Source organism: Heteronotia binoei, chromosome 9 (assembly GCF_032191835.1).
Source record: "Heteronotia binoei isolate CCM8104 ecotype False Entrance Well chromosome 9, APGP_CSIRO_Hbin_v1, whole genome shotgun sequence".
NCBI lineage: Eukaryota > Metazoa > Chordata > Lepidosauria > Squamata > Gekkonidae > Heteronotia > Heteronotia binoei.
The window spans coordinates 110,720,254-110,741,170 of record NC_083231.1 but is presented as its reverse complement, the minus strand read 5'-3'; the positions used below and the strand labels follow the sequence as shown (position 1 = coordinate 110,741,170).

At 46.6% G+C, this 20,917-nt stretch overlaps 1 protein-coding gene across 2 annotated transcripts; it reads right to left on the bottom strand.

Annotated features, from left to right (window-relative positions):
- Positions 1 to 1,216: 1,216 nt before the first annotated feature.
- DCK (deoxycytidine kinase) lies at positions 1,217 to 20,166 on the bottom strand. 2 transcript variants are annotated; one of them, XM_060247469.1, is made up of 7 exons: positions 19,674 to 20,166; positions 16,623 to 16,738; positions 10,712 to 10,908; positions 9,248 to 9,395; positions 6,541 to 6,656; positions 4,822 to 4,921; positions 1,217 to 3,151 (listed from the first exon to the last, which is right to left on the bottom strand). In XM_060247469.1, exons 1-7 carry the CDS (start codon positions 19,738 to 19,740, stop codon positions 3,125 to 3,127), a joined length of 771 nt encoding a protein of 256 aa, XP_060103452.1. In that variant the 5' UTR covers positions 19,741 to 20,166; the 3' UTR covers positions 1,217 to 3,124. The 2 variants fall into 2 exon arrangements, with proteins under 2 accessions (XP_060103452.1, XP_060103453.1); XM_060247470.1 differs by having other exon boundaries at positions 10,712 to 10,905; positions 19,674 to 19,978.
- Between the last annotated feature and the right edge of the window lie 751 nt (positions 20,167 to 20,917).

The following is a 20,917-nucleotide window of genomic DNA, read 5'->3' as shown; positions in this document are numbered from 1 at the left end:
ACCTTCCCCCCCACAACAGACACCCTGTGAGGTAGATGAAGATATTGGATTTATATCCCGCCCTCCACTCCGAAGAGTCTCAGAGCCGCTCACATCTCCTTTCCCTTCCTCCCCCACAACAGACACCCTGTGAGGTGGGTGGGGCTGGAGAGGGCTCTCACAGCAGCTGCCCTTTCAAGGACAACCTCTGCCAGAGCTATGGCTGACCCAAGGCCATTCCAGCAGGCAGACAAGCCTATGCTGATATCTGCTGAGTTGCCAAGAATAAGGAGCCGCCACCTACTATACGACTATGGAACCATCTAAACTGGCAGAACCAGCGCCAAACAAGTTTATTGCTGCCAGATTTATTCTATGTAATGAATCATGTATTTTAATTATTTTAACTTAATTAACTGGTTTTTATGTTTAATTTCTTTAATTGTTAAATTTTAAAGTTTTATCTTTTGTTAAATATGTGAAATGTTGTTAGCCGCCCTGAGCCGCCTAGGCGGGCAGGGCGGGATATAAATGTAAATATAAATAAATAAATAAAGTGGAGGAGTGGGGAATCAAACCTGGTTCTCCCAGATAAGAGTCCACGCACTTAACCACTACACCAAACTGGCTCTCCTTTATAATGCTTTATTGATGCTTAGAGGGCAACAGTGGGAGGGCCTCTAGTGTCCTGGTCCACTAGTGGATGTCCTGATGGCACCTGGTTTTCTTGGCCACTCTGTAAGAGAGTGTTAGACTGGATGTGCCACTGGCCTGATCCAACATGGCTTCTCTTATGTTCTTATGTTTCTGTTCTAGCCTGACACTGATTCTAGCCACTCTACTGCACCATCTTATGCTTTTGAGACGTTTGCAGCTCAAAAAGTCAGCTTCAAGCTGCAACAGAGAATCCCGAGAATGTTTATGGGGCTGGGGAGCAGCTGGATAGATGGCAGTCGCGGGACTATTTACGCACAAAAACAGCTGCAGAGTTTGCAGAAGCGGCGAGCCGGACGGCAGCTGAAATGGCTCAGGTTCTCCCAAGCCCCTTTTGCTTCATGCTGGAGCCTGTCGAAATTCTAAACACGGAACGAGCCTGGAGTGATCCTACTTCCCACCAACTTTATTTGAAAGAGAAATGTTTGAGTGCAGCCCTTGAGACTTCGCCTGACCCAACATCCGGACTGGATGTCTGTGAAGGACTGTGACATGCGGGCAGAGCAGAACACGACAAAAGGGATAACCTACTCCTATGTTTATTTCAGCCAACCACAGTTTTGAACATGATCACCGCGAGCTTTTAACAAGTCAGTGCTCACACTGTAGAATCTTTGGATGCTTAAAAACGACTCGAAGGGGCCAAGTACAGCTAGGCAAAAGACGTCGCATTATAAACTCATTTTAAAGAGTCATATAAAATTACTCTGCTTTGTGACTTAAAATATTTCAGTTGCAAAAAAAGGAAAGGAAAAGGGTACATGAAGACCATAGTTATTTCGGAGAGTCCCTTTCTACTAAGCCAAACAAGCTGCAGAATTCGTTTACCCAAAAAATGACACTCTAACAAGCAGTAGGTGAAGAATTTGTATACAAACATGGCAGCTATTTTCCCTTCCACCCAAACCACACCAAAAGGAGACAATGTGAGTATATATCTATTTAAAAGCTTCTAATCCACTATAGATTTATGAGGATTATTGGGTGACGTGAAAATATGCATAGGTGAAACAAGATCCGGGAGGGTAGCAATGTGACAAAGTTAAGAGTCCAATCCTTTAAGACCAGCAAAGTTTTATTCAACAAAGTTGTTGCTGTTCAACGAAGTTTTATTCAGTGTGCACGTACACTTGACAAATTGTGCATGCACACAAAAAGCTCACATCCTGAATAAAACTTTGTTGGTCTTAAAGGCGCTACTGGACTCTTAACTTTGTCACACAGGAGAAGCAAGACAGCTATCAGGTGGCAGAAAAGCAGGTATGTTGCCTACACAATTGTCCCTCCTGCCCCTCGGCCACTTCTGCCCCTGATCACCACACACAAGGGCTGTTTAGTCTCTTGATAGCTGATCTTGCACAACATAACTTCAGCTGCAGCACATTCCCCTTTGGGCCGATCTCAGATTTCTGGGCAAATAAAAGCACAAGCAAGTCATTCTTAGGGACGATTCAGCAAGTCATTCTTAGGAAAACGAGTTGTTCGATGTGCACATAAAAATATTTTAATCAGGGAAGGGTTAGAGAGGAGGAAGAATCCTTTCTAACCTCCTTGCCTCTGCAGTTTTCCACCCAGAGCCCTAGCTTCAGCAAAAAGAGAAAGCGGGATGCAGAATTCAACCACGCTCAGTGAGAAATTGAATATAGCTAACTTAATACTGTTCTCCTCCCTACTGCAGAGAATGCAAATAAGGTGAATGCTGATGAGCTTGTACATGCTCCTCTTTATAGAAGCAAGAGAAAGCAAAAGGATATAAAATCTGACTGGGGGAGGGGGAAAGTCCTGGCCTTTAAAATAATTTATTTTTTAAAAAATGCTTCTAATTTCTGGTTAAAGACCCATCCAGCCACAAAAGGAGTGTTTGGGTTTGTTGGCTTTTGCTAACTTGTTTACAGTATTTCATGAATTCATCACCCTTGCATAAATACAGTAGTACAGAATTTATAGCTCATTTTGCATGCATGTGTGGGAGAAGAAACGCACAGACACACGGTGGTGTGCGAAGTGCCTCCCACAGCATTACTGGGCACATGCACATGTTCCACCACGTGGGTGGGGCAAATGGCAGTTCCCTCATCCGGATGTGAGGAAGGGGCCCCAGCTTCCGCCTCAAGTCCCGCAAGACCCGTTCTGGGAAAACCACCAGGTTTTGCTGAATTACTTCAGAATTGCAACGCGGGAATCCACAAACCCTGCTTTGTCGTGCCATAGAGCCCTCACTGTACTCCGCAAACATTACACCTTAAGAAACCACAATGCAAGATAAATATTATTTTAAAAAAACAACACCAGTTCACTGTCATATTTCGATAGCCACAATGAAGCTGAACCTTGCCCTTCGGACACCGGAAGCAGAAGGGGAGCTCGACAACACAAAACGAAGCGTCGTGGAGGACGGGAAGGCTTGGCTTCAGCTCCGTTTCTGGAAGGGCTACAAAGTGCTCAAAAATTCTTTGACCTGGAAAAAAAACCAAAGGGCCGGCTATTAACATGTTGGGACAAGACAGCAACTGGTTGCTAGATCTCAAGTTTTATTAAACTGCCACCGCCCCACAAAAACCTGGAAGTCGAATTCATGTCCCTTATGTAGGGAGAAACCCTAACCCGGACGGGTCAGGCTAACCAGATTTCATCCGACCTCTGGAGCAAAGCAGGGTTGGCCCTTGTTAGCATTTGGAGGGGACACCACCAGGAAGTCCAGGGTTGCTGTGCAGAGGCAGGCAATGGCGGACCACTTCTGTTCGTCTCTTGCCTTGAAAACCCTGCGGGGTTACCGCAACTCAGCTGCTACTCAACAAAACTTTACATCCTGTGACACATCACTGGGCGGGCCCAAAGCGATGCTTGTGCCTTGCGTGTCCTTATCTGAATGAGCTTTTATGGGGAATACTTAAAAGCCTAGCTAACCTCAACGGAGCAAGCTGGCCTGCTCTTGTGAGATTTCCGAGTTGGCCCCGTCAGCACATGGATGGGAGGCCACCAAGGAAATATTGTTTAGTTGCTGCACAGAAGCAGGCAATGGCAAACCACTTCTGTTCACCTCTTGCCTTGAAGACCCTACAGGGAGGCCATCACTCGGCTGCTACCTGACGGGACTTTGCATTCCATTAAACATCACTGGGCCTACAGCAGGGGTGGGGAACCTTTTCTCTGCCATTTGGATATTTATAACATCGTTTGCGGGCCATGCAAAATTATCGACTTAGTGCTCCGCCGAGGGAGAACGATTCAGGTCGGCAAAATTAATGCAAATAATTGTTTTTCTATTTGAAGTCATGTGGGGAGAGCCTAATTCAGTACACACACACGCCGGCCTGCCGCCCTAGGCAAATGCCTAGGTCCAGGCATATTAGACCACAATCCCTAATATTAGCATATTAGGTCACACTCTCAAGATCCAGTTAACCTTGATGGCCCTGATTACAGTGGCCCAGGCTAGACCGATTTCTTGAGGTTTCAGAAGCTAAGCAGCGTTGGTCCTGGATGGGCGGTCAACAAGGAAGTCCAGTTGCTAAGCAGAGGCCGGCCGGCCAATCATTTCTGTTCCTCTTGTCTTGAAAACCCTACGGGGTCGCCGTAAGCAACTGGATGGCCAAAAGTGAAAGCTCTTTCACATATACTGTGTGGCTCTTGGGAAATGCATTTGAAGTTGCTTTCTTTCCACCTCTCCTATTTTTTCCTTCCTTCCTATCATGCAGTTCTCAAACATCTTAACATTCACGTCTTGTAGCATCAGACATTTATTCTATGTGGCTCTTATGTTAAGCAATTTTGGCCACCCCTGGCATATATAGAACCATCCACCAGGGGTGGAATTCTAGCAGAAGCTCCTTTGCATTTTAGGCCACACCCCCCTGATGTAGCCAATCTTTCAAGAGTTTACAAGGCTCTTTTTTGTAAGCTCTTGGATGATTGGCCACATCAGGGGTGTGTAGTCTAATAAGCAAAGGAGCTCCTGCTAGAATTCCACCCCCACTGTCCCCTGAAGAGAACTGAGAAGCAGGCCAGCATATGCCTCTGTGGCACAATCCCCAATCAAAAACACATGGCCTTCTCAATCAGGGTGACAGCGCTGGACAGAAAGCTGAAAAGCAAAGTTTCTCAGCCAGATTTTTTGCTGTTGTTTACCTTTTCAATCATATCTTCATGCTTGTCTTTGTTGCCTTTGAAGTCTTCATTTACGTCCAACGATAGGACCGGCACCTCTTGCAGGTAGTCAAAGTCCGTTCTGCAAAGAGATTCAGTGATAATACTGGGAAACGGGAGACAGAGGCCTGCTGCCACGTTACAGAGAATGCACGGACAACCTCCACAGACGTGCATATGCCTGTTTATAAAAACAAGCCAACCCACATTCACCTGACAAATGAAACTGGGGACCGGCACCTAGATAAATGTAGGGCTTAACATGAGAATTATTCAACATATACATAAGGAAAAATCAGGAGTTCACAGATCGTACATGTGTTCATTGTAACATGCAAACAGGGGTAGAGAGGATACAGACTGTATCGCTAGGGGATTATTTATTTTGTAATTTATTGGGGGACATAATCTATTGCCCTGACCCGGATAGCCCAATCTCAGAAGATCCCGAAAGCTAAGCAGGGTCAGCCCCTGGACGATATTTGGATGGGAGACCATCAAGGAAAACAAGGTTTAGTTAGAGCAGTTCCTCAGTGGGACAGGCTTCCTCGGGAGGTGGTGGGCCTCCTTCCTTGGAGGTTTTTAAACAGAGGCCATCTGACTGCAAGGAGGATCCTGTGTATTTAGGGGGAGGTGCTTGTGAGCTTCCTGCAATGTGCAGGGGGTTGAACTCGACGACCCTGGGCGCTCCTTCCAACTCTATGATTCTATAAGGTCACCACACAGAGTCAGGCAATGACTTCTGAATGGCTTGTGCCTTGAAAACCCTACAGGAGTTGAAAGAAATCAGCTGTTACTTGACGGCAACCCACCCACCCAAACATTCCCCCCCCCCTTTATTTTCATTTACAATTCTTAATCAAAATGGGTTCACAAAACATTTTAGGTAAATCAGGAAACGATAAAAACCGCAAAAACACAAAAGGCCTGCAAAACAAACCAATAAAAATGCCAGCGCAAATTATAGTCGGAATGTTTTTGAAAGTTCTTCACCAGCAGATACGGCAGTCTTGGTAACGAAAACATTATAAAAAGTGAGTAGCTGGGAAAAGATACAGCAGAGAAATGCATATGTAAGCAAAAGAGCAGCTAGGACAGAGACTCGGCAGACGAATTCTAAACAAAGAGATGCCACAGCTAAGAATCCTTCACAGCTATATACAGTCTTAAATATTCATGGAAAAGAATCCTAAAATTAGATTCTCAGTCCAGATTTAAGATGGGTAGATATCTACCTATCTAGTAACTAGTAACTGTGCGCTTTAGAAAAGAGGCCTCGGCACTAAAAGGTCTGTCTCCCAGCATTCAAAATAAAAAAGGACAGAGCCCAGCATTCAAAATAAAAAAGGACAGAGCCCAGTGACTTTTCCTGGGACACAGAGAGACGCTCGTTACTTTCCACACTGGATCTTGAGTCTCCAGCACGTTTCTGTCCAATCAGAAAACTCATGAGATGACACAGGCAGGCAGTGTTTCCTCTAAGCTGAGTTAGCGTGAGCTAGCTCAGAGTTTTAGCCTCCAGCTCACACATTTTTGTTTTAGCTCAGGAAGGCTGACCCCAGACAACACTAATTTATGCAGTAGCTCACAACTTTAGTGCCAGGAGCTCACGAAGTAGGATTTTTGCTCACAAGACTGTGCAGCTTAGAGGGAACATTACTGGCAGGTACTAGAAACAGATGAGCAAAAGAGTAAAATTACCGCAACGTCCTGTGCTGAAGCCAGCTTTCGTGTTTGTAGTGAAGCTTTTCCAGATACTCTATCGGAATGCCTTGTTCTTCATCTCTTCCACGCACATAAATCCTGTTCAAGCATTTCTAAAAATAGGAGACAAGATTGAAGAATGTCCAAAGTGAAATGGAATTCCATTATCTCTAGAAGGGGGGAAAAACATGTTAGTCTCCTTCCAGGAAAACAAGTTTCCAAGGAATCACATGACACTTTAAAGTAGGGATGCCAACCTCTAGGTGGGACCTGGGGATCCCTCGGAATTACAGCTCATCTCCAGACTACAGAGATCAGTTTCCTTGGAGAAAATGGATGCACTGGAGGATGGAGTTAACGAAACACATCTCTGTGTATTTCTGCTCACATTATATATACTCACATTATATATATATCTATAGATATAGATATATATAAATATATACACGCACACACGTTTATTCACATTTCTTTCCCACCCTTCCCAAACAGAACTGCAAAACCTGCTAATCACGGATGCGCAGAGTAAAGCTGGGTATAAAATACATTAAAGATCTCTGAAGAAAGACAAAGTCCCAGACCCAGAGAAAGCACCAACAGATTTAGTGGATGTTCTCAAACATGATAATTTTAGCCTGGACAATATTTCAAACTCTCCAAGTGCCAGTTGGACAGTATTACTAAACTAAGGCTGCATGGCCCAATCTTTTTTTTTTTTTTGCATGTTCTATATACAAAAAGATACCAACCACAAGATCAGCAGCTCAACTGCAGCCCCTAAGCTGCTTGCTTTTCCAGGCCTCGCTAGGGACAACTGAAAGCTAACATTGTCTCTGCAGCAGGGGTGGCAAACTTGCTTAATGTAAGAGCCACAAGGAATAAAGGGTCAGGTGTGTTTGAGAGCCACGAGACACGAACATCGGATGCTTGAGAGCCGCAAGGCAGGTAGGAAGGAAGGAAGCCAAACAGATGAGGGGGAGGAAGGAGGGAGGGGAGGGGGAAAGAAACCAACTTTAATTTTAAACGCGCTCTCCAAGCCGCTGGCTTGCTTGGTTTGGAGAAGTGATTTAAAAAGAAAAATCCCTTTCCGAAGCCGGTATGACAGGGCAGTGGGGGCTTCAAGAGCCACACAATATGTATGAAAGAGCCACACGTGGCTCCCTGCTCTAATGGGTCAACAGCAGCCACACCAGAAGGCTCCAACGCAAAAGCAGTAAAGCTTGTGGGATTTTTCCATCGCTGGAGATAACACAGCAGCCCCCTGCCGGTGGCCAGCCCGGGACATCTTGAGATTAAGGGCCTAAGAGCAGAGGGGGAGGGAGCAAAAGTACACATTGCTAGGACTCAAACACAGTATAGTATGGCTGAGCAGGACAAAACCAAGAAAACCCTGGTGAAGATACGCAGCCATCCTGACAGGCAATCCTATCGCCTGACCTGGGCATAAAGGTGAAAGGCTAATGGAACCATCGGCTAGCTTCTTCCCCGAGGGGAGCAAGGACCAGAGGAAGGGCTGTAGCTCAGTGACAGGGCCCTCGCAGAAGGTCCCAGGATCAAATTCTGGCATCTCTGGTTAAGTGGCAGCCAGTGTGGGACAGACCATGGCCTGAGGCTCCGGAGAGCTGCTGTTACTGAGACAGGTGGGCAACGGTACGACTCATTATAAGAAAATTTGTCAGTCTTGTTGGAAAGCTCATCACTTATTGGGGATGCTCTAGGCTAATCCTGCACTGAGCAGGGGATTAGACTAGATGGCCTGTATGGTCCCTTCCAACTCTGGGATTCCATGAAAGAGAGATAAATTGTTCACATCAACTACCACACCTGGCAAAAGAGCACTCATAGATACATGGACTTGGCAGGGTGGCGGAAAATGCCATCAAGTCACAGACGACTCAAGGTGACACTGCAGGGTTTTCAAGACAAGAGACGAACCGAGGCGGTTTGCAATTGCCTGTGAGAGCAGCTCTGGACTTCCCTGGTGGTCTCCCATCCATGTACTCTCCAGGGCTGACCCTCCTTGGCTTCTGAGGTCAGCTTGTCCAGAACATGCCTGCCAGCTTGCTCTCAGGGACTGTATATAATACCAGCACTGGAAGATTCTGCAACAATGGCCAGTTTATTTCCAGGCCCAATTCAGAAATGCTGGTCCTTGCTTCGGCTTTTCCGAACAGCTCGTGATGGAAAACTTCCCTCCTGTGTTATCTAGCCAACCTCGCCATTCAAATGCCCCCCTCCCCCACTCACTTGGCGCCTACCCTGCTATCATCTGGGCCCCGTGTCAAAACATTTTTTTAAACCCCATTTTAAACAAGTTTTATCCCACCCTTTCCGGCTGCCTCATAGCCAGCATGCCTTCTCAGTGCTGCTTTACAGCTGTTTTACTATTACAGTTTTATGACTTCTGCTCAGATTACTTTGTTGCTGTTTTTATGCACCTTCAGGGTGTTCTGTGGCTTGTTCCATGGATGTTTTTATTGATTTATTTAATGGCTTTATTACTGAGTATCTTTTTAGCTGCCTCCCCGGGGTCTCTAGGAGACAACCTGTACATTTTTCTAAAACCACTTACAAGGGTTAATATACCACCTATAAAATCTATTTCAGGTACACGAGCCCGCATCCAACAATCTAATGGAGGGAGAGAGGATAACAATCTCTAATCTGTTCTCATTTCTGTTACAGCTCAAGTCTGATTTCTTACCTCGGGGGTAGCTCGGAGATAAATAATACCATCCAGATGAAGACTCGATCCAAACTGCTCATTCATCCAGTTATGCCAGTCTTGGTATATAGTCCATTCTGTCTCATTCATACAGTCAGACTCATAAAGATTCGATGCAAAGATGTACCTTAAAAACAGCAACAACTGAAAATATATATGTTTTATAGATGGCATTTGAGCCCTGAAAAACTTGCTAAAATGTACCCAAATGCTGGAAATGTAAAAAAACCAAGCTGGATGTGCAATTTGGTAAAAACTGGCAGATGATACACGAATGCCTACAAAAAATGTTATCTAGAACAATACCATTTAATCCCGAACTGTTTTTGTTAAATATAATACCAAAGGATATGGATGAAAATGCTAAGTATCTAATTATACATATGCAATAAAAAAGTACAATAAGATGTTTGTGAGTAATACACATATCACTATACTCATTCTGCGTATCTATTCATTTACAGTGCGAGATTAGCCTGTCGTTCATGGAAGAGAGAGCCATATTTATTTGAAACCAACTATAAAATGGTGACCGAATGTCCTTATTTCTTTGGGGGTCACCTCCACTCAATGCAAAAGAGCGCCCATTTCTGCCACTTCAAAGCTTTCCTCAAATAGTTCTTTGGAGGGAATTTCAGCACTTTCCCATAATTTCGCCATGGCAATTCTCGCTGCCGTTATCACAATACTTGTGGTAACAGCAGCGAGAATTGCCATGGCAAAATTATGGGGAAAATGCTGAAATTCCCTCCAAAGAACTATTTGAGGAAAGCTTTGAAGTGGCAGAAATGGACTCTCTTTCAACATTGAGTGGAGGTGACCCCCAAAGAAATAAAGACATTCGGTCACCGTTTTATAGTTGGTTTCAAATAAATATGGGTATCTCTTCTATGAACGACAGGCTAATCTCGCACTATAAATGAATAGACGCAAAGAATGAGTATTAGTCACGAACATCTTGCTGTACTTTTTTATTGCATTTATCTTGCATTGCTATATATCTGTAGAACCAGATGCTGGGAATCCAAGCAAGCTATGTAATTTGAGATAATTGTTTTTTTCCCCCTCCCCAACCTTCCTGATCCCTTTAGAAAACTTAATAAAATGCATTAAAACAACGAAAGTACATTGAGCTTAACATAATCCTGTATTCTTCCAGAAACTGTGTACAGTAAAATGGGGAGGAGGTGAGAAATCACAGAAAAGAGAAAGCTGAATAGATGACACAAGGCTACTCCGATAAGAGTCCACTAACTTGTTTTAGTCCAAACCGAAATAAATGATAACAGCATCATCAGCCATGGGTGGATGAGTGGAAAAGAAGCTTAACAGCTCACCTACAGTTATGAAATAACTTCCCTCTGGGCAGCGGGCCGCAGCCCGAGTCTCTCCTAGAAGCATCTTAAAACTATGAAAAGCATCTGCACAAGATGAAATCCATACCGGTCGCTATAAACCGATCTCTCGAAGAAAACGACAGGGTTCTCTGCCTCTTTGAGCTTCCCATCAAGAGATTTCAGTTGCGCCCGGATTCTGCTCAGACAGGCATAGGTCTGGAAAGTGAAGGCCCATCTCTCCGGCTTCTCGTACATCATCTGGAGTAAGTTGCCACCGCTCTTTTGCGAGGCAGTCAGCTCCTCCTTAAAACGCAAAACGAGCAAAAGGCATGTTTGAGTGGCGACTTTGACCATTCTCGAGGCTGCTCTAACAAAACGGAGTCACTTCTGAGCAATATTCCCACTGAGAGCCAGTTTGGTGTAGTGGTTAGGAGTGTGAGAGAACCGGGTTTGTTTCCCCACTCTTCCTCCCCATGCAGACAGCTGGGTGACCTTGGGGCAATCCCAAGTTCTCACAGAGCTGTTCCTCTCAAAAGCATCACATATTGAGTGGCTCTTGAAGCCCCCACCGCCCCATCAGCTGGCCTGGAGAATGCATTTGAAATTAACAGTTGCTTCCTTTTCACCTCCCCCTCCCCCCATCTATTTGCCTTTCTTCTGGCTCTCACATTAAGCAAGTTTGGACACCCCTGGCTTATACCCTGAAACTCTTTTTGGTATCTAAGGCCCTACTAGACTCGAATCCAGCTCTTCTGGTGTAGACCAACACAGCTGCCCTCTGAAACTACCTGAAAACCTTTTTGGTCTTTATGATGGACTCAAAGCTAGTCATTCAAGAAGAATTCAGTGATGAGTGTGCTTATGGAGTACATGCCTTCCTCTCACTTTGAACTCTGTTGCCCCAAAGGTGAAAAGAGCTGCTGACATATACATTTGATAAAAATCAAATACATTGGAGAGAACTCCTTAACAGTGTTGTTGGGAACCTGAACAACTCCCCTACACACACGCGCCGACCGTGAGGATATCCAGGGACCCACCCTCAGCATCCATGTGCTAAGCATCAATGCACGTAGCACCTTTAAGGCAAAGCCTGCTGCTCCACTGCTTGGCAGGGACTGGCCCTTTAAAAGCCAACTGCCTGATGAGAAGACCACAGATTTATACCCCGCCCTTCTCTCTGAATCAGAGACTCAGAGCGGCTTACAATCTCCTTTATCTTCTTCCCCCACAACAGACACCCTGTGAGGTGGGTGGGGCTGAGAGAGCTCTCCCAGAAGCTGCCCTTTCTTTCAAGAACTCCTACGAGAGCTGTGGATGACCCAAGGCCATTCCAGCAGCTGCAAGTGAAGGAGTGGAGAATCAAACCCGGTTCTCCCAGATAAGAGAGCTCTGGCTGACCCAAGGCCATTCCAGCAGCTGCAAGTGGAGGAGTGGGGAATCCAACCCGGTTCTCCCAGATAAGAGAGCTCTGGCTGACCCAAGGCCATTCCAGCAGGTGCAAGTGGAGGAGTGGGGAATCAAACCCGGTTCTCCCAGATAAGAGAGCTCTGGCTGACCCAAGGCCATTCCAGCAGCTGCAAGTGGAGGAGTGGGGAATCCAACCGGGTTCTCCCAGATAAGAGAGCTCTGGCTGACCCAAGGCCATTCCAGCAGGTGCAAGTGGAGGAGTGGGGAATCAAACCCGGTTCTCCCAGATAAGAGAGCTCTGACTGACCCAAGGCCATTCCAGCAGGTGCAAGTGGAGGAGTGGGGAATCAAACCCGGTTCTCCCAGATAAGAGAGCTATGGCTGACCCAAGGCCATTCCAGCAGGTGCAAGTGGAGGAGTGGGGAATCAAACCCGGTTCTCCCAGATAAGAGAGCTATGGCTGACCCGAGGCCATTCCAGCAGGTGCAAGTGAAGGAGTGGGGAATCAAACCCGGTTCTCCCAGATAAGAGAGCTGTGGCTGACCCAAGGCCATTCCAGCAGCTGCAAGTGAAGGAGTGGAGAATCAAACCCGGTTCTCCCAGATAAGAGTCAGCATACTTAACCACTACACCAAACTGGTTCTCTGAGCTGCTGGGAGGCAGCTTTGAGCCAGGGGTGGGGAAACAAGGAGATGAATGGCAGCTGGGCTGCGAGGTGGCTGGTAACAGGTACCTGCAGAAATCAGCCCATGTGAGTTCCAGAGAGTTACAGCCTCCCATGGGGCTGACCCCACAAAAAGCCAAATAGGTCAAAAAGGTCATGCTGGCTCTTGCTCCTGAGTATGAAAGGCGCAGGGTCAGGAGAGGCAAAGAAACAGGGCGAGGGAAACCTCCTTATGTCTTAGTCTGAGGTCTGTGGGAAGGGTACACTGGTGCCCCCTGCTGGCAAGGAAATGTCAGGTCTTCTACAAGTACATCTTAACAAGCAAGAAAAGGTTTGAATGTTAATAACAGTATTTTAAGAAAGCCTAAGGATTTGCTCAGCTGGTGTTAATGTTCACTGGCCTTGTTTTACTCCAAAGGACTGCGGTACAGGTGAAAAAAAAAGAGGGAAAGTTCAACTCTTAAGTTCTTTTACTCCTGCACTCTGTCACGTTCTCAGGGCACAGGCAGGCAGGAGTCCAAAGCCAGTCCAAGGTCAAAGTCCAGGAAGTCAAGCAGGAGCCAAGTCACCAATGCAGAATCACAAACCGGAATCAGAAGTCAGTGTTCAAAAGCCAAAAGGTCAGGGTGTCAAGGAAATCAAGCAGGTCAGGATCAGGAAGGAGCGTGGATGCAAACCAGAGAACAGACTTGTTGCTTCCACAAGGTTACCAGGTCCTGGGTGGGAGCTATGTGGGAGTCTCAATCAGCCTGCCCCCTGGGTGGCAGTGACTCTGCTAGAACTCAGGGCTGAGAGATCTGAAGCATCGGCGTGCCTCATGTCTTCACTCTGAAAGTTCTTTCCAGAGCCTGCTTCGAACTTTTGAGATGGAAGGAGGAGAGTTTGGAGAAGATTGGTCATCAAAGGCTGACAATGGTGCCTGGAGAGTGATTGATGGGTCAGCTGCTGTTAGTTCAGCTGAGGAACTGGCTGGCAACTCTTCCAGCTCTGTTAACCCTTCCAGCTCCTCCTCGTCAGGGCTCATGACACACTGAAAGAGTATCGACTAGAGCACAGCTAGCCTGGCTGATGCCATCTGCCAAGTCAGTGGCGACTCAGCAACAGCTGTCGGCCTGGTGTCTAGAAGCAGCTGGTGACAAGTCTTCTAAGCGTATGCAAAGAATAAAACTCCGGTCCTGCTACTTAAGAAAAGGCCTTTTCCAGCCTTTTCATCTGAAGAGATTAGGTTTCAGTTGCTTATGTCTTGAAATTTCTGCTAGCAACAAAAAACTTGGCTGCCTTGAACATATGGGCACCATAACAATTAGAGCAGCAGATACATAGAACCATATGCAAGGCAGAACATCTTTAACCTCAATATTATAAGGCAGATGCTTTCTGACGACAGAGAACTAATAGCACGCGTTCCATAGCAGGATCAATAGATCCTGAATCTTTAGTAGGCACATGTAAGCACAATCAGCCAGAACTCAGCCTTCGTTTGTTTCAAATCAGAATATGAACCGTGCTGCTTGCTGCAATCCTCAACGCTTTAAGACAGCGTATCCACAACTTTGGCACTTGTAACCATTCATTTATAACGCTCAGCTGCATTCATTCATTCATTCAACCACTAGAGGGCGGACTGGGTGCCAGTTAAAAGAGTGATGTCATTAAGAGAGGCTTTTGTGGGAAAGTTTGATTAAAATGGAATTTCTGTTCCTCTTGGAACAGTATACTTTTAGAATTTGATGCAGAGGGAAAGGCAATAAGAATTTTAAGAAAAGGCAAGTACAGCAAATAGCACTGGTTATTTGCTGTATTTGCCTTTTCTCATTTCAGAGGGTAGCTGCAGTAAAATAGCTACATTCGAGCGCATTGGCACTTTAGAGACCATCAACATTTTAGGGGTATGAGCTGTCAAGAGTCAAAGCTCCCTTTGTCAGAGACAAATAGGAGAAGAGTCCCCTTAGGTTTCATATCCCAGTCAGAAGGTGGGTTTTGCAAAGAAGCGAGCCAGGGCAGAGGTACAATGCATTCTGCATTTCGAGCCTTTCCTGTCTCCTGGTGGAGATATAAAGGCTCGGGGATCTCCGTTCCTACTTCTATCTGGTGAAGGGAGCTTTGACTCTTGAAAACCTGTACTCCAAAAACCTAGTTGGTCTCTAAGGAGCTACTGGACTCGAATCTAGCTGTCGTTACCGGCAAGTTAACTCTAGCAGGGACGATGCAAAATTTTGAATGAAGAAACACAGTCAACAACCAGGAAGCAAACATTCTGTCCGGAGCGGTTATGCAAATAAAGCTGTCGTGCAGAAACTAACCCCATTTGCATTTTTTTTTTAATTTTATTTTTGTGCTTTTACTTCTGTATTGCGTTGTGGTCGGTCACAAGTTTGAAAAGGCAGAGTCCCGGGAACCGCACCTATTTTGGCTAGAACATTATTTGCCGTTGACACCCGCTCCTGCACTCCTCCAAATCAAAGCAGGGTATAAAAAGCAGGAGAGGGTTCGAGGGAAGCTGCGAATAAAGCCAGGCACTGGAGGAAAAAAAGCAGAAGAAGCAGATCTTCTCACGACTTCCCCTTTCCCCAGCACTTGATGTGGAAAGAGAAGTACTTCCTCCCCCCCCCCCGCCACAAGCCCACTACAGACAGGGCTAAGTGAGTTAGTCTCAAAAACTAGTACTCCCTCTCCCTCAGGAAACTGCCAGTTTTTCCTACTGAGCTTCCCATAACTCATGGAGACCTTGGAGAAGGGGAAGAAGATCTTTGTGCTGTTCAGCAGAGCTAGGAGGCACTGATGGGCCAGTCACAGGCTAATGGTAGTTCTCAGAACTCTTTCAACTCTACCTTCCTCACAAGGTTTCTTGTTGTGGGGAGAGGAAGGGAAGGAGATTGTAAATGGCTTTGAGATTTCTTAAGGTAGAGAACAGCGGGGTATAAAAAGCTACTCTTATTCCGGTTTGGTGTAGTGGTGACGTGAGCAGACTCTTATGTGAGAGAACCGGGTTTGATTCCCCACTCCTCCACTTGCAGCTGCTGGAATGGCCTTGAGTCAGCCATAGCTCTCCCAGAGCTGTCCTTGAAAGGGCAGCAGCTGTGAGAGCCCTCTCCAGCCCCACCCACCTCACAGGGTATCTGTTGTGGGAGAGGAAAGTAAAGGAGATTGTAGGCCACTCTGAGACTCTGATTCAGAGAGAAGAGCAGGGTATAAATCTACAGTCTTCTTCTTCCAGGGTCAGTCACCAAAAGGGAAGGAGTGGTTGCTCTTGAGTATTATTACTGTGAGTGGCAACAGGTTATGCAAAAGCCAGTTCATGCCAATCTTTAGCTTGAATGGCAATAGGTATACAACAGCAAGGCCCAAGGATTGTGAACTTATACAAAATGGAGCACAAGTAAACTACTACCAAGTAGGAGAAATTTACACTCATTTGCTTGGTCACTCATAACTTTTTAAAGGGTTTCCTAATTGTCATCTTATCATGGGCAAATGGTTATTCACTAATTGGGTTTTAGGGCAGATACCCGGAAAGGGATTTGGGTGGCCAACACTTTAGCCAAGGGAATGCTTCACTTAAACTCAGGAGGGAACAACCTGGAATGGAAGTAATCAAGAAGTCAGATTTTGTTTTTAATCTAAAAATTGTACAACAATCTGTAAGACAGATTCAGGTGGGCAGCCACGTTGGTCTGGAGCAAGAGAACCAAGTTTGAGTCCAGTGGCACCTTTAAGTTTAACTCTGGGTATCAGCTTTTGTGTGCACACAACACTTCAGATACAACTTAAAAGTAATCAAACCCCACAGAACTGTGCGGGCTGCAAGTTGAAACTGGAACCAACAGAGGCTGAAATGTGTTAGTTTTCTCCTCAACGCTCCACCCCACAATTTACGGCCCCCTGCATCACAAAGAGCATGTTTTTCATCCCCCCTGACGATATGATCACGTCAAACTCATACCTCACAATCATTTTGGCAAGTCTGAACGTTGCACCATCTTGCTACAGGCTCAGGAACAACTTCCCACTCTTCTCTGGCTTGTTTGAGAATATTTACAAAGGTAGACTTCCCTGCAGCTGTGGAGGAAAAGACTATGCTTATAAGAAAATAGGATTCTAGTTTGTCCTAGTTTATCTAGCAGGGATCTATAGGAATCTATAGGATTCTAGCTTATCTAGCAGGGATATATGCTAGAAAATGAAGACTGTTAATTAGAACTATTTTCCTTTCAAAAGGTTTCAGGTATTTCAAATACGTACTTACGCATCTGTTCAGAAGGCACACCCTACTATATTTCACTGGTTTAAGTAGTTTATAATATTCTGAAGAGGGGGAGTATTGTTCTCTTGCATCCCTTAGTGTTATTTAAAACATTTTGATGCTACATTTCCACCTGATTAGGGTTCTCACAGCAATATCGAAACCAGGGATAAGGGTCAATAATAGTCACTGGGGGTATGCCAAATGAAAGAAAAAACATCTGATACAGGAAGACAGAAAAATCTCCCAGGGGAGGGAGTTCCAAAGTTTTGGCACCAGGAACAAAAAAATCTCTTTCTCAGGTTGCCACTCATCTTCGTTCAGGTGATGGGGCATCAGAAGCCTGTGAAGACATCACCTGTGAGGCATAACAACACTTATTTCTTTAAAACAGCAACCTTTTTTTTACACTCTAGGAAAGCTCAGGGGTGGGTGTGCATCCTTTTTTGTTACTAGGACTCCTGATTGTCAGGCAGAAATTTGACAGGTGCTGTTTCTTTCGGTACCAATAACAAACATGGGGAAAGCTTCACCTGTCGCATTTCTGCTTGCTACAAAGCTGCTGTCCCAAGCAACTGGGGAACGTATGAGGCAAGATGGATTTCATTCGTCTGCTGTAATTGTTCTGGAGCCATCAGAAACGCTGGCAGCTTGTAATAAGCTTTCTCTTAATATTCATTCTGGGTAGCATTTAGAGGAAACTGGAAAAACTGGAATACCCATCTGCGGAGGTACTCAAACCAAAAGCAAATTACCGGTATGCTGTCAGCAGAGGCTAGAGAGGCAGAGCATTATGTGAAAGGTATGAAGCATCTTTAAGTAATCACATCAAAGAATTTACACCAGCAATTCCTTATTTCTTGTTTACGGCAAGCCTCTTTGAATCTATAGAACAGGGGTGGCCAACAGTAGCTCTCCAGATGTTTTTTGCCAACAACTCCCATCAGCCCCAGCCATGCTGGCTGGGGCTGATGGGAGTTGTAGGCAAAAAACATCTGGAGAGCTACCGTTGGCCACCCCTGTTCTATAGAATGATGCATGGCCTCTTAAAAAGAAAGACATGGTAGGGAGAAGGACAGGGTCCCTAGGTCCACCCGTGAAGGATGGGGTTGACAGGTGCAGGTTGGGAAACTAGAGATTTAGGGATGGAACACCGAGAGGACAGGGACTTTCAGTGTGCTGCAATGCCATAGTCTCTCCCCTCTTAAGCATCCCTTTCCTCTTTGCAGTCTGGAGATAATCTGTAATTCTGGGGGTTCCCAGATACCACATTAAGGCCGGCATCCATAGGAAAGAGTGAGAAGACACTCCTCAGCACAAACAGTTTCTAGTTTTCTAGTTTTATTCAGGTGTGTTGCCATGTTGGTCTGAAGCAACAGAGCAAAGCTTGAGCACCTTTAAGACCAATAAATTCTGGGTATAAACTTTCATGTGTTTTGCAAATAAATGTTTTCCAAATAAATATTCAGCCATCTCAGAAACTGTGCATCTGCCCACGTTAACCAAAAGAGCCTCAACAGTGATGGAGGGATAAGATTTCATTCAAATCCCCATTCATCTCAATGGCTGGAGCAGCAGGAAGAAAGGAGGCTAACACTGTACCCCACCGCCTGTGTGCCTTAAAGGAAGAACAGGATTAGGACCCAACACAGTAAAAAGGAGGCTAGAGTGCCTCCACGCCTGTCCCTGTCCTGAAAGTCTTTGTTCCTCTCTCTGCCACACTTTTATCCCCTTTCCTGCGAGGAGCTCGGGGCGGCCTGCATGCTTCCCTGCTCCTCATGCTACCCTAGCAACAACAACCCTGCGTGGTAAGCTAGTAGGGTTGCCAATCCCCAGGTGGGGGCAGGGGATCCCTGGTTTGGAGGCCCTCCCCCTGCTTCAGTGTTATCAGAAAGCTGGGGGAGGGGAGGGAAATGTCTGCCAAGCACTCCATTATTCCCTGTGGAGACTTATTCCCACAGGAAATAATGGAGAATCGATTCACAGGTATCTGGGGCTATGGGGGGCCGTTTTCTGAGGTAGAGGCACCAAATTTTCAGTATAGCCTGCATGCTTCCCTGCTCCTCATGCTACCCTAGCAACAACAACCCTGCAAGGTAAGCTAGTAGGGTTGCCAATCTCCAGGTGGGGGCAGGAGGTCCCTGGTTTGGAGGCCCTCCCCCTGCTTCAGTGTTATCAGAAAGCTGGGGGAGGGGAGGGAAATGTCTGCCAAGCACTCCATTATTCCCTATGAAGACTTATTCCCACAGGAAATAATGGAGAATCGATTCGCAGGTATCTGGGGCTGTGGGGGGGGGGCTGTTTTCATCAAATTTTCAGTATAGCATCCGGTGCCTCTCCCCAAAATACCTCACAAGTTTCAAAAAGATTGGACCGGGGGGGTCCTATTTTATAAGCCCCCAAAGGAGGTCCCCCTATCCTTCATTATTGCCAGCGGAGGGAAGGCATTTAAAAGGTGTGTGGTCTCGTCAAATGTGATGGCCAGAACTCCCTTTGGAGTTCAATTATGCTTGTCACAACCTTGCTCCTGGCTCCACCCCCGAAGTCTCCTGGCTCCACCCCCAAAGTCTCCTGGCTCCACCCCCAAAGTCTCCTGGCTCCACCCCCGAAGCCCCCAGATAGTTCTTGAATTGGATTTGGCGACCCTATTAAGGCTCCTCCGTCCTCCCGCAGCTCTCCTTTCCTCCCCGCCAAGGCTCATGAGCGAGAGAGGCCCGCCCGCCCGGCCCCAGCGGCTCTTTCCCCTCTTACCTATATTGCCCTCGATGGCGACCTTCTTGATGCTCTCGGCCCGGCTGCGTTTGGGTGGGGTCGCCATGGAGACCACGGCTGCTGGTACCCGAAGCGAGACAGAGACGGGAAAGGCGGGCGGGCGGACAAAACGGGCGCGCTCTCCTGCTGCCCTCGCGCGGGCTCCTCCCCTCAGCTTTCGTTTCTCCCTCGCGCGCCAAATCTCGCTTTCGCCGGCCGCCTTCGAATCGGGCGCGCGGTCGCACCGGATTGGCTGCGGCGCGGCGTGACGCGACACCGAGGGTTCTTTCCTGTCCCCGCTTCCTCCTCCCCCCCCCCCCGCCGGCTCCTTCTCTTTCTCTTGGTCTTCAGTGCTTCATTTGCATATTCTGTCGCGTCGCCCCTCCTGTCTTCTTCTTGCTAAGGGTGCCTGAGAGGGTCAGAGCAGCCTCTAGAGAGCGCGAACGACACCCCCAAATCTGCTTTTCTTGAGCTGTACAGGCAACCGCGTTCCGGTCCGAGAAAGAGACGCCGGCTTAAAAGAGCCTTAATCGAGTGCCGAGCTATGGATGGAGTGGCAAGGACGCGCTCGTCGAGCTGCGGAAACATCGATCGGCGTGGGTGCCGCCGATGGCTGAGGGCATGGTTGGCATAGCAACCCCACGCTTCCAAGGCCGCAAGTTTGGGCTTCGATCCAAGTGGGCAGCCGGGTTGGTCTGAAGCAGTAAAACAAAGTAGGAGTCCAATTGCGCCTTGAAGACCAACAAAGTTTTATTCAGAATGCAAGCTTTCATATGCATGCACATGAGCTGAAATACATATAGCTGGTGGGTTAAGAGTGTGAACTGATACAAAGTAAGATCCAAGAGAGCAGCCGTGTTGGTCTGAAGCAGCTGAACAAAGCAGGAGCCAAGTGGTACTTTTAAGACCAACCCAGTTTTATTCCGAATGTAAGCTTCCGTGTGCTCTCTAAGCGCACTTCATCAGACGAGGGGATCAGGAATTGTGGGCTGAAATACATGCAGTTTGTTGTTTGAGAGTGCAAACTGGCTGTGGGCACATGGTGAAACACTGTGGCTTGGCCATTTGGTCTGAATAGCCATAAAGTTCCCTGCTAATTGGTGTTTTTGCAAATCACAGGACATACATGTGACCACAGCCAGTTTGCACTCTTAAACAACAAACTGCGTGTTTTTCAGCCCACAATATCTGATCACCTCGTCTGATGAAGTGTGCTTAGAGAGCACACGAAAGCTTACGTTCTG

Excerpts from the sequence above, each read along its gene's own strand:
- DCK (XM_060247469.1), bottom strand. The coding sequence starts at position 19,740 with ATGGCGACCCCACCCAAACGCAGCCGGGCCGAGAGCATCAAGAAGGTC. Across the intron at positions 16,739-19,673 it reads CGCCATCGAGGGCAATATAG|CTGCAGGGAAGTCTACCTTT; the intron begins GTAAGAGGGGAA and ends TTTCCTCCACAG. Across the intron at positions 10,909-16,622 it reads CTTGCCAAAATGATTGTGAG|GAGGAGCTGACTGCCTCGCA; the intron begins GTATGAGTTTGA and ends TTGCGTTTTAAG.